Genomic DNA, 13,425 nt, shown 5'->3' with positions numbered 1-13,425 from the left:
GAGTTCACCTTTTCTTTTTCGTGTATTATTTTCACTCCATTAAGAAAATAAATCTTAATTTAAAATAATGGAATGACAGCTTCTGCCATCTGTCTTTGAGAACAAAGAGAAGAAACTTGTGAAATGGAAATTTGAAGGATTGTGCATGTGTGTCTGATTCATCTTTCAAAAAAACTTTTGTTGCAGATTTTTCACTGTTTTAGAGTTATTAGAATGTTATTATCATGCTGAATTGAGCCATGGATATGTAGGTTGTCTCTTTGTCAAATATTTTAGACTTCTATCACTCTGGCAATGCCATGAAAATGCTCTTTTCATGCCAAAAGGGTTGAGTGGTCAGACTTCAAAATGTTATTGAAAAAGATCCCAGGGGGAACTAAAGAAGAAAAGATTTGAAGTAGCTTTAGTGGGAGAGCAATGGATATGTAGGTTGTCTCTTTGTCAAATATTTTAGACTTCTATCACTCTGGCAATGCCATGAAAATGCTCTTTTCATGCCAAAAGGGTTGAGTGGTCAGACTTCAAAATGTTATTGAAAAAGATCCCAGGGGGAACTAAAGAAGAAAAGATTTGAAGTAGCTTTAGTGGGAGAGCAATGGATATGTAGGTTGTCTCTTTGTCAAATATTTTAGACTTCTATCACTCTGGCAATGCCATGAAAATGCTCTTTTCATGCCAAAAGGGTTGAGTGGTCAGACTTCAAAATGTTATTGAAAAAGATCCCAGGGGGAACTAAAGAAGAAAAGATTTGAAGTAGCTTTAGTGGGAGAGCAATGGATATGTAGGTTGTCTCTTTGTCAAATATTTTAGACTTCTATCACTCTGGCAATGCCATGAAAATGCTCTTTTCATGCCAAAAGGGTTGAGTGGTCAGACTTCAAAATGTTATTGAAAAAGATCCCAGGGGGAACTAAAGAAGAAAAGATCTGAAGTAGCTTTAGTTGGAGAGCAAGCTGTTTCTTGTCATGGAAAAGGCAGAAACAACCACGAAGATTTACTAAAACAATCTTAGCTAACAGTGCCATTATCAAACTTCTTTAGTGTTGCAGTTTTTCGGATTTAATCTAACAGGGTCTACATGTTCATTAAGGGTCATTCAAAGTTATTTTGGAATGACCACATCAATTCACTTTGACCCAAATTGGCACACCTTATAACAAATTGATAACGTTTCAAAAACTAGATATGTATCTTTAATAGGTCACTAGATTAAGAAGCATAAACTCCTCGACTGTTTATTTGGTGATTGTTAGCACCAACCTGTGAACTTATGAACACGGATTAACCCCTTCCTAATTTGGAGGAGTGTTGCTAAGTATTGTTGCGACTTTAAATTTACTACTAAGTTTTCAGTTACAAGAATGCATGCAATTGAAACAGTGAATATTAACATGAATTTATATTCTCTGATTCTCCTGGATTATGTTTTTATTTCAGAGTAAATCAGTGCAAGGTGAATTCTAATGCACAGTCGGGGACAATTTACTTTCAGATTAGCCTAGAGAAGAAAAATATTTTTTCACTGTTTTTTTTAATTCACTTAAAGAAACGTTAGGATATCACAACATTTTTTTTGTTTAAGTTACTATGAAAGGTGTATACATTTTTGACATTTGTGCAAACTCACTTTTGTTGTCAAGAAAACTGCTGACTTTCCAAATTGTGGAAATTGTGACTTTATGCATTTTTAGATTTCAATTTTCAAGCAGCTTCTGGTATAATATCCTTGAGTTTACAAGTGAATGAAAATATAAATATGTAATAATAATGAGACCATGGTAAATCCAAAAAGGTTAATAGCTGTCCTTAATAAATGCAGATTTCAAAAGGCCTTGAACATATCTACAAGGTGACCTAAAAAGATTAAGATAAATTTAATAAATAAGAATCTACAAATGAAAATAGAAAGAACAAGCAGAGTAATACATTAATAGATTTAAAATCTTAATACAGTATTATGGGACAGTTAGTAAATCTGGCATAGTAGATTTAAAATCTTAATACAGCATTATGGGACAGTTAGTAAATCTGGCAAAGTAGATTTAAAATCTTTATACAGCATTATGGGATAGTTAGTAAATCTGGCATAGTAGCCAGTAAAGTGTGTGTGTGTGTGATTTGGATTTTTAACATAGCTTTAACAATTTTTCAATCATATCGCTATGATGTCTGCAGTGTGGCAGTTTTTAGTGATGTCTAGCACTGGGGCATCATGCATAGTAGCCAGTAAAGTGTGTGTGTGTGTGTGTGTGTGATTTGGATTTTTAACGTAGCTTTAAAAAATTTTCAATCATGTCGCTACGATGTCTGCAGTGTGGCAGTTTTTAGTGATGTCTAGCATTGGGGTATCATGTTGCAGACAAATGGCATGATGTCCCACCCAGTCACATTATCCTGACACCTGGCCGACCAGTCCTAACACTAACCTCATAATGATGAGCGCCAAGCGAGGCAGCTGTTAGTACCATTTTTGTAAGTCTTTGGTATGACTCGGCCGGGAATCGAACCCACGACCTCCCGCATCAGAGGATGATGCTCTAACCACTAGGCCACCGGAGCGGTCAGCCAGTAAAGTACTAATTCAAGAAAGTGAAACATTAGTCAAACTTATGTTATTGCAAAATCTTGTTTTGGAGCAGAATACTCCAAAAGACAATACTGGTGAGGTATGGACAGTTGTTCATAACAACCATTAAGATCAGTTTCCAAACTTGTTTCAGCTGGCTAAAATAGCTTATATATGCCATTACACAGGGGCATCTCAGCTCAGAGAAATATTGGTACACAGGTAAGGAACAGATTAAGCTCCGAAAAAAATGGAGTGGAGCAGCAAGGAAGATAGATGGATATTGAAGTGTTAGGTAAATATTAAACTATGGCCATTTGCTCCTCCCCTTCCTTTTTGTTCAACTCCCTCTTTATTTTTGTAAAGGTTTTGTAAAATTCAACAAATAATTTATTTCCCTAGAATACAAAAAAAATGAAAAAAATTTAAAATATTGTGAATAACATCCCAATTAATCCTATAAGTTCTATCACAGGTCCAAAAGTATAGAGTATTTAAAATGAATCCCAGTGGTGTTCTGAATGTCTTGAATGTACTGATGTACTGATAGCTTTGAATATGGTGATGTGCTAACACTTTTGACATATTACAATGATATAATCCAAAATGACCTTGTGTGAATTCACATTAATCCTGAAATAATGATTTAGTCCAAAATTAATTATGAGCATTTTGTAATTTAAAGAATTATTTCAATAAACCCTGTTAAAATATCAAATCAATAATTCTGAATTAAGCAACATTATATACAAAGTTAAGACACAATAATAGAACCAGGATGACAGTCATTTTCCCATGAAAGCCATAAGCAAGTTTTAGAACAGTCTTAATTTATAATAACAATCCCTTGACCTAACTCAACATCTGGAAAAATGTTTACCTCCAAATAATAATAATCTTAATATGTAATTGAAAATTGTTGACAACAATTAGCTATGTAATATGTTGTTTATAAAAAGAGGACATTAGTCAAGTTGCCCAAATACCCTCAGTTATTCACAAAGGTCAAGTACATAGTTCAGATTAAATATACAAAGTGTATAATTATGGACAAAAGCCAACATGCAGTGCTAATTAAATATGCATAACGCCTCCCATTATAAAGAAAGATTATCCAATAAAGCTTCCTTTTACATGTTAGTCAAATATGATATGATACTATAATACTAAACGTTGTATAGGTACATGTCTTATAAATAACACAAAATATACATCAAACAAAATATTACTTATATACACATCAGAATGAATCTACAGTTGAACATCTTTTACATTGATGTGTCTAGTGTCAGTGTTATATTCCTACAACATCAAACTCCATATTAACACTGATTTTTTTAATTTCATTTTGTTCATCAAAGTAATGCGTTTTTGTGATCACTGAATACAATAATGAAAGAAGGAGCTGAATTAATATTCACTTCAAAGGTTTGTAAAGCCACTATCCATGCCAGCCATTACTTCTCAATGGCGGAATAATTTCTCTGATGCTTGTTTAGTTTTTTTTTAGAGAAATAGCGATTGTATGATCCAAACAATTTTTGTCTTCTTGAATCAGTACTCCACAACCCAAAATCATTTGCATCATCTGACATTTTAAATGATAGACTAAAATTTGGAGCTGAAAAAAATGGTGCACTCTTAAATATGGCCTTTAGTTTATCACAAGCCTTCTGACATTTGCCAGATCAATGAAACTGGGTTTTCTTACTCAACAAATTAGTCAGAGGTTCAGAAATTGTGGTAACATTTGAGCAAAACTTCTGATGATGTTCAGAGTTTCCAAATAAAATGCATCAGTTGCTCTTTACTGATAGCCTTGACCTTAACAGCTTCACGATTAACTTGGCCATGTCCCACGATATATCCTGAAGTGTAACACAAGCATGATGAATCTCTGCTGTACCAAAATTAAATGTCAGATTTACATCACTGAGTCATTCAAAGAATTCTCCAATTGTTCCCAAGTGATCTTTCCAGGTGTTATTGTCAGTGTAAACATCGCAGTTATCTAGACCAGTTGTTACCATGTTCAGTATACGCTGGAACTTAAGGAGAACTTTCGTACCAAATGGCATCACTTTATATTGATAAAGTTCATATGGGGTTACTTATGCCTATGTTTTCTTTGCTCTTGCCATGTGTGGAATTTGCCAGAATACTTCCAAAAGATCAAACTTGGTGACATATTTTGCATTTCCAATTTTGTCAATGCAGTCATTAATTCTTGGCATTGGGAATGTGTTTTCCTGTTACTGTTCACTTTTCTGTTGTCAGCGTTCATGCAGAAAGCATTATTAGGTCTCAGCACTAGAAAACATGGTGAACTCCACTACTTTTACTTGATTCTGTGAAATCATTCTCCAGCAGATATTGAATTTCTCTTTTCAAACATTTCTGCTTGAGAGGATTCATTCAGTAAGGAAGATGTTTCACAGTTCATCTACGTTTTGGTATTCCACAAGGCTCTGTTCTCAGCCCTGTTATCTTCATTCTGGACCCTCTCATATGTCTTAGATTGAGCTTTAGTGTCTCACCAGTTGTACACTGATGCCAGTCAAATATACAAATCTTGCTTTCCAAAATGATGTTGATGCTAGTATCAAAGGCACAGAGAAGTGCATTTCAGGTGTGAAGTCATCAGTGACATGTAACAAGCTGCAGATAAATGTTGATAAAACTGAAGCCATTCTGATCACCATGTAAAGACTTTCTCATTCACATCCCTTGCCTCAAACAATAAGTATCATTAATAATATTGAATTCACAGTCAATACAAAAGCTAGGTGTCACTCTTGACAGTATGCTTATATTACACCAACATGTAATAAACATATGCAAGGCTGCATATCAATAGCTGAGACAGTGCCACTAAAACACTTGTGTGTTCCTTAGTACTTTCAAAACTGAACTATCATGGTAATTCAGTTGTATCTGGTTCATCTCAGTATCTACTTCAAAATCTTCAAAAAATTTAAAACACAGCTGCTCAGATCATCCTTAAAGTATGAAAATATGAGCAGTCCTCCCCCCTGCTCTGTAACCTTCACTGTCTACACAAAAAAATAAATGAACATTTTTTCATACAGTTTATTATCATATGTAGATGCCATTTTATGCTCAGATGATGCTTTTTGCCCACTTTTATTACACGTCATGTACCTAACTAGTGGTTGCCAGGTATGCAAATACTAGTGAAAACAAATTCAGAACTCCTGGTTTTTTTCTTCCAGATGCTGAGTCACTGAGAGAGGAGTATATGCAGCTAAGAGATCAGAATAAATGTAAGGTCTGCATGGAGAGGAATGTAGAGTTGACATTTTTGCCCTGTGGTCATTTATTGTGCTGTGAAGTTTGTGGGCAGTCCCTCAGGTTCTGTCCGATCTGTAGAGCTAAAATACACGCCTCTGTGAAGACATATCTATCATAAAATGACTGATATCCAAACAATAGTTTGTTTATTGTGGAATTTTTGTTTGATACAATGAGCAGATTGTCGTGGCTCTACTGAAACAAAAGCACCAGAAATCCAACCAGAATTCACTATTTATAGAAAGACTTTGAAACATTATCATGCAAGTGGTTTTTTATATTGGCCATGCAAGTGTTCTTTATTGGCTATGCAAGTGTTATTTATTGGCCACGAAAGTGTTGTGGTGCAAATATTAAAATGAACATGGCACACTTTTTACATATAATCTGGTACAGATGAACTAACAGATGATTATATATCAAAATTACTCCATGTCATTTTCTAATTCTTTTAAAATGGAAGAAAATACATCAATCAGTCTTTTCCAGTTGTACCAGCAACTATGCTTGACCTGTCTATTTTCCTAAATTTCCACAATTCTGTAATATAGGCAGACCTGGGATTGCTCAGAAATGATCATTTTGTCAGTAGATCACATCATATTTCTTGGATGATAAGCTTGGCATGCATTCAAATTTTATTAAACTTAATAAGAATAGAACACAGATTTAACTAAAGTATTATGGTAAATTCCACCATTCTCTTATTAGTATTTTTGGCTGAAGAAAAAATGTTGTACTCCACAATTTTTATAATTGACCTTGATGTTGTGCGATTTGCAGTTATAACATCAGCTGTGTTTCAATGAGAGATTGTTATAAAAGAATGTATTGACTATTTCTTTGCTTCGCTTTCATACTAAGGGCATGGAAGAAATCAGTCTCACTGTAGAGATGATGACGCTAGTCAACATGCAAGTAAAACCCTCAAAAGCCTTGACAAAAGTCAAACAGAAAGAGAAACTTTTGAGATCTCACTTTATTATTGTGTGTCTTATAACGTTTCATGTATTAACATGCTTAGGTACATTTTGTTTGATTTCTTTTTTTTAGTTCTTTTAAATCCTACTGTCACATCCAAGCTGGTAAAGGGAGGTAAACAGGTTTCCTGTAGCAGTAGTGTATAGCAAGCAAGTTATTCAAAAAATGTGATATCTCATTCATTATACAAGATATCATATCAATTTTGTTTGATATCTCATCAATTTTATGAGATCTCTTATAAAATTATAAAATGCATAAAATATCTTGTACACAAAATAATTCTTAATAACTTCAAAAGTGTACAAAATAGAGATATGCTTTAAAATTTGTGACATTGAGGAGATATTTGATGATTTAACCCTGTTTATTACATATCTGGTTTATTAGGTGTAAAATTATTAAAATATATTAATACAGAGCAGTGTTAGATTTCATAACAGTATTAAGCTGTTATTGTATACAATATTATAAATGACAGGTAAGCTTGAATATCTGAATAAACTATGTAACAATAATAATTTATGCAAGGTCCCTCTTACTGAGCCATGTATGATGATCTGATGAACTGTTTAAAATGACTTGAAGCTGCACATTACTGAAGTTATTTATTTTTGCATGCTTGGACCCACTCAATGATGAACAAAGTGAAAGTATGCTTGGACCCACTCAATGATGAACAAAGTGAAAGTGTGCTTGGACCCACTCAATGATGAACAAAATGAAAGTTTCTTAGAATTTGCAGTATGTGATAGGTATACTTTGCTATATAAGTTTGAAAGTTTGCATGTTGCAGACACAAGTTAATTATCAGTAAGTATGCCAAGAAGTTTATGACATTCCATATTGGACATGAAACTTACCACAACTAGTCCCCACTTTGTAACCTATCTCTTCTTTAACCTGATCCACTCTATAACCTGGCTAACTTTGCAGAATTATCATATATGATAGTCCCATTATCATTGTTAAAACATATGCACTGATTTGTATTGGTTTCCTCTGCATATTGGCCTAGAACTGTTTTACGGTCCTAACAGTACCAGTATATGATGGCCTAGACTTGTTTTACGGTCCTAACAGTACCAGTATATGATGGCCTAGACTTGTTTTACGGTCCTAACAGTGCCAGTATATGATGGCCTAGACTTGTTTTATGGTCCTAACAGTACCAGTATATGATGGCCTAGACTTGTTTTACGGTCCTAACAGTACCAGTATATGATAGCCTAGACTTGTTTTACAGTCCTAACAGTACCAGTATTTGATGGCCTAGACTTGTTTTACGGTCCTAACAGTACCAGTATATGATGGCCTAGACTTGTTTTACGGTCTTAACAGTACCAGTATAAATAAAAACATATTTTAATGAGACTACTATTTCCCCCACTTCAAAAAAAATGGCAGAACTATTGGCCCGAAGTGTGTCCAGTTCAGACAGAATTCCCTGCATATATTCAACATAATAGCAGCATTTCATTTTGTTTTTATTTGTATGCTTCTTACTTAATGTAAGAGGATGTTTGCATTTTTTCACGAGTAACATCGGATTGGGGTATTTTTAGATAAGTAGGGTCACAAACTTTTAGTGTGGGTTCAGAAATCAGAATGGTGTAAGTTTGTCTTTTGTGGAAAAAAAATCATGTATTTAAATAAAAAACCAATTTATAATTTAGAAAATTGCACAAATGCTGAAATTACTAAATATTGCAAATGATCACAGAACTGTTCAGCCATATCCTTCTTAAAATTAGAAAGCAAGGTTGAATTGCATTATAATACTTTAGTTCAGTGTAGCAGTAGTTACCATTAGTAATCTTTAGTGTGTTTGAACATACGTGATGTACTGATTATTGCAGGCTGAATAGCTCTTGACAGTGTACATTGATTTATTGATGCCATGCAGCTATCAAAATTATGAGAGGTTAGGCAGATTTTTAAAAAAAAATAAACTGAGAAATCTTATTACTTACTGCAGATTTAAATTACTTAATCATCTCATTTTTTTGGTGGGCAAACAGTACTTGATGATTGTGATTTTTTTAAATTGCTTTTCTATGAGCAGACAAATTTTTGATGATACAATTTTACAGTTCATCTTTGTCACTAAAAGGACATGAAACGTTTCAGTTATATGGCATACAATAATGTGAAAGGTTAAAGCACCTTTTTTGGTCAAAGGTTGCAAAAGTTCACCAAGCAATGTACAGTTTCTAAATTCTAAAAGTAAGTTATCCTTTGAACATGAATAACATTCCCTGCTCATATAAAAGCAACAAAAAATAATTTCTCAATATTTTTAATATTGCAATGTCATAACATAGCCAAAAGGTACAGCTGTTAGCATGTTTGGGTCTGCAAAATGTTTTGAAGTTAGAAAGGGGCCTTATTACTAAAAAAGATGGGGACCACTGTTCTATTTTTTCTTTTGGTATAATATACTCATTAGCTGACATTTTTAGTACAATCAGATATTGTTATCTTACATGCACATCCATCCAGTATTATTTGGTCTCCCTGGTGGAGGATTTTTCTGGTGTTATTATTCTGTAAGTATAACTAAGCTTCGTTTGTATAGCTTCAGTGTGAATTATCATTTAATTGTTATGTTGTTTGTATTTTTCAACCCAGCTTAATTGTTTGTACACTTGGCATGGTATTTATTTATTAAATGTTGTAAAGAATAGAGTGTTTATAATGTTCATGTTTACTGGGTTTTTTGAAAAAAATTAATCTTATCTCATTTAATTTGTACACATGCCACTTTCTGACCTCTATCAAAAGGCGCTGTATGCAGTGATGATTTACTGTACTAGATCTTTGTGTGTGGTTCAGTCCACTGGTCCTACAGATGATTTACTGTATCAGCAGAGAGGGTGAACAAACCACTTAAGGGAGTGGTCACCCTTGTGTTTGGACCAAAAAAAAAATAGTGACCCTTCATAGAGGTCAATACCACGTCTACGATTATTGTTTGTCCTAAACAGAATTGTAGACGCCCCCTCTCTGCTACTATTCATGTTGTAAAAGAAATTTTTAAGTTTGATGAATATTTTTCTTTTCATCTGAATCATGGGAATCTTCGGAATTTGTTCTATGTTTCAAGTAATATTCAAGTTCTGATGGTGGTTTTTCTATTTTTGGATTTATGTTCTTTCTGTGTTTATAATATATCATCAAACTTCTGTATCGATCTCCACAGCAATTTTTGCAAATCTGATATAATCCTCTAACGCCGTTGTTACATCCAACACAACTTTGTGGACCAGCATGAGGATTTTTCTTTATAAGATAATTATGTTTCTTGCAATATTCTCCACGACATTTTTTATCACAATTCCCTGACGCAGCCACGCACAGTTGAAACACCCCTTCTGCTGATATTAATTAAATCATTATGTTATAATAAAATGGTACATTCGGAATCTCATACTGCAAGAATAGCTCGAGAACGATTAGAAGCAATTAAAAAATTTCTTCCTGTCAGAGACTCATTCAGAAAAAATCTACAAGCGCAGGAAGAAGCACAAGTTGAATATGAAGAGGACACTAAAAAAACTGTTTAAGCCCGTCACTGAAGCTACTAAGAAAGTTAGAACTGTCATCAAAAAGGATCTTCTTCTGGTATCAGAACAAACTGCAGCGCTGACTAAACAGACAATGGAGATTTTACAAAATCTTCCAACTAATATAGCTGTGGCTCAGCCTCCACCTGTTGGTAAGGAAATACTTGAAGAAATTGGAAAACTTCGTACTGATCTCGCCGATGTTCAAAAAGAACATGAATCTGAACCCGAACTAGTAGAAAAAAAAACGTAGAATTAATTGCAAGATTTAACAAAGGAGTTGTTGATGTTATTAGAAATACTGAAAGAGAAAAATTACCTGAGATGATATTAAATAATATATTTGATAAATCTAGTATTTTAAAACCCCATTATGAAAAAACAAATGATACTAATTTCATTAAATGGATATATCGCGTATATTACAACAAAAAACAAGCTAGAGGTCTAGAATACGAAAGACTTTATAGAGAGATACTGAAACAACTAGAACAAGAAGAATTCTCCCAGTATCAGCTTCCTCCACCTCTGCAACAAATAGAACAACAGCAATCTTCTTCGCCGCAGCAAGGGTTGAAGTCGGAACTTAAAAGGGCTAAAGAGCCACTTAAAAAATTACCCTTACATAAAATTCCTGCGCCGGAAATAACATTTACACCGGCAGATACACCACCTGGATTTCAAAGAAGTGACTTACCTGGCTCACCCCGGGTCACCATTGAAGTACTTACTCCGGTATTGCAACCACCAGTATCTAAAACACCTCAAGATGAACCTAAAACAGGATCTGGTTTATGTTCTGATAATATCATCAATGACGTGTCACGGTTAGAAGTTCTCATAGGAGGAAAACGTGCCGGAAATAATTCACCAGAAATAATTAATGAAGCAGCTGATATTTGCCAGCGATTATTTCGCGGTGGCATCATGGATATCGGCGTTTACCGAGAACTTATTGATGAACTTGTTGATGACCAGTTGTTAGATAAATGGTAAATAAAAAAAAGATAATAATACATAATAATCATCGCAAACCTGTACAGGTCAGAGCGGTAAACTCACAATTACCATTCTATAGAGCTACTTACGGAGATGGACTTGGTGATGTTATTCAGGGATTATTTACAAGGATAGCTCCAAAAGTAGCGCCTGTTGCAAAACAATTATCGATGAAAGCTATCGATATTGTTCGTGATAAAGCGCCTGGTGCAATTGTCAATGTTGCTGGTAAGGCGTTCTCGGCGATCAAAGAAAGACTAGCACGATTATTGCGACAAAAACAACAACCACCGGTGAAACTGGGAAGTACTGAGGTGATGCCTGGAGATGTCAGTAAAATAATAAATCAAGCTGCAAATCAAAAACTAGAGGAATTATCTGAAGAAGCGGAAAAAAATATAACAGCAAATTTAATAGCAGGAAGCGGTCTTCGTCGACGATGATCACCATTTGGAAAAATGGTAATTATAATAAAAATGTTCAAGCGTGAATCAGACCCAGCATTTGATATGGAGGCACCTGTCCTTAAGTATGAATCTGTACATGATTATCAATGTTATTCCTATGACGCAATACAACCAAATCTGCGGGGGAGAATCGAATTACAGGTTCATGATACAAGTAGATATTTCTTGCCCGCTGAAGCGTTTATTGAAGTAGAAGGTAGACTTGTAACGAATGTTGTAGCTAATATGCCATATGATCTTAATTTGCGTGTTGGTTTTGTCAACAACGGAATTATGGCACTGTTTGATAGCGCCACATACATGATTGATGGAAAAAATATTGAATCGATTCAGAAGGATGTTGATGTTGCTACAACAATAATTGGTCTAGCGAGATATTCTGACGACTTTACAAGATCAGCCAGTCCAACAATGATGTTTGCCAAGGATATTACTGACAACACTGATCATGTTCAGTATATTAAGTTACGGACACCACAAAATACTGCAGTTGATCCACAACCGGTTGATTTTGAACACGCAGACAGACCGGGTGCTGCTTTTGATATTATAAAAAGTGTTAGTGCGACTTACAACTTAGGGTTTGCAACACGCCGAGCAGCGCTGTCAGGAAATGATAGAAATTTTTCGTGTGCAATTCCATTATCTCACATCTTTGGATTTGCAGAAATGTTAGAAAGGTAATCTTTGGAGCTAAACACACAATTGTGCTCGTAAGAAAGGTTAATGATAATGATGCAATCTGGCGAGGTGATGGTGTTGCTGAGGGTAAAGTAAATATATAAAAAATCTCATTGTGGATGCCAGTAATGACACCATCTATTACTGAAGAACAAAAATTACTATCTTTTATGGATCAAGGCGGTAAATCATTGGTATCATGGTTAACAGTAACCACAGATGCTGCTCAAAGCAATGTTAATGGTTTATTTACATGGCATATAGCATCACAACAGGGTGTTTCTGCACCACGACATATTTTTATTGCGCTGCAAGATAATGCTCGGACAAATAATCAAGAACGTTCACATATGATATTTGATAACCTTGGAGTTAATGAAGTTTCCTTGCGGATAAATGGACATCAAGAACCGGCTGAGGATATATTGTTAAATTTTGATCAAAATCATGTAGCGCGTGCATATCGTTTGATGTCATTCATGGGATGTGATCAAAATATAGATACCGGTTGGCAAATATCACAACTAGATTTTACAGGTCTATATCCGATTTATTATTTTTCGCTGGAGCATCTTGATTTATCCAAGCAATCTGTCGTTGATATACACTTTCGAGCTCATGTTACTAACCCGCCAGGTGGTGGTGCTTTCTACAGAGCAATCGCGGTCATACTTAGCGATAAAGCCATGTTACTTGAAGGTGGTAGTGGTCGAATGAGAGTCGTTGATGCACCAGTGGAAAATCTTTAATTATTCAGAAAAAATATTATTTATATAAAAATGTCGTATAGTCATGTTAATGTTACTCTGACTCCCGGTCAGGTCAAAAAGCTTCAATCAAAAACCGCCAACAA

The 13,425-nt window shown here is 34.6% G+C and overlaps 1 protein-coding gene across 1 annotated transcript in view; it reads left to right on the top strand.

Moving 5' to 3' along the window:
* Window positions 1-9,545, top strand: part of LOC149798560 (uncharacterized) — a 35,358-nt gene extending 25,813 nt beyond the window's left edge. Inside the window, exon 7 of the mRNA XM_089957375.1 lies at window positions 5,800-9,545. Coding sequence (XP_089813501.1) covers window positions 5,800-5,996 — 197 coding nt within the window. The 3' untranslated portion in view covers window positions 5,997-9,545. The remainder of the gene's footprint in view (window positions 1-5,799) is intronic.
* The last annotated feature ends 3,880 nt before the right edge of the window (window positions 9,546-13,425 follow it).

Source organism: Sinohyriopsis cumingii, chromosome 5 (genome assembly GCF_028554795.1).
Source record: "Sinohyriopsis cumingii isolate HCF-2022 chromosome 5, ASM2855479v2, whole genome shotgun sequence".
In the NCBI taxonomy this organism is placed as follows: Eukaryota; Metazoa; Mollusca; class Bivalvia; order Unionida; family Unionidae; genus Sinohyriopsis; species Sinohyriopsis cumingii.
This window is presented reverse-complemented; position numbering and strand designations above follow the sequence as displayed.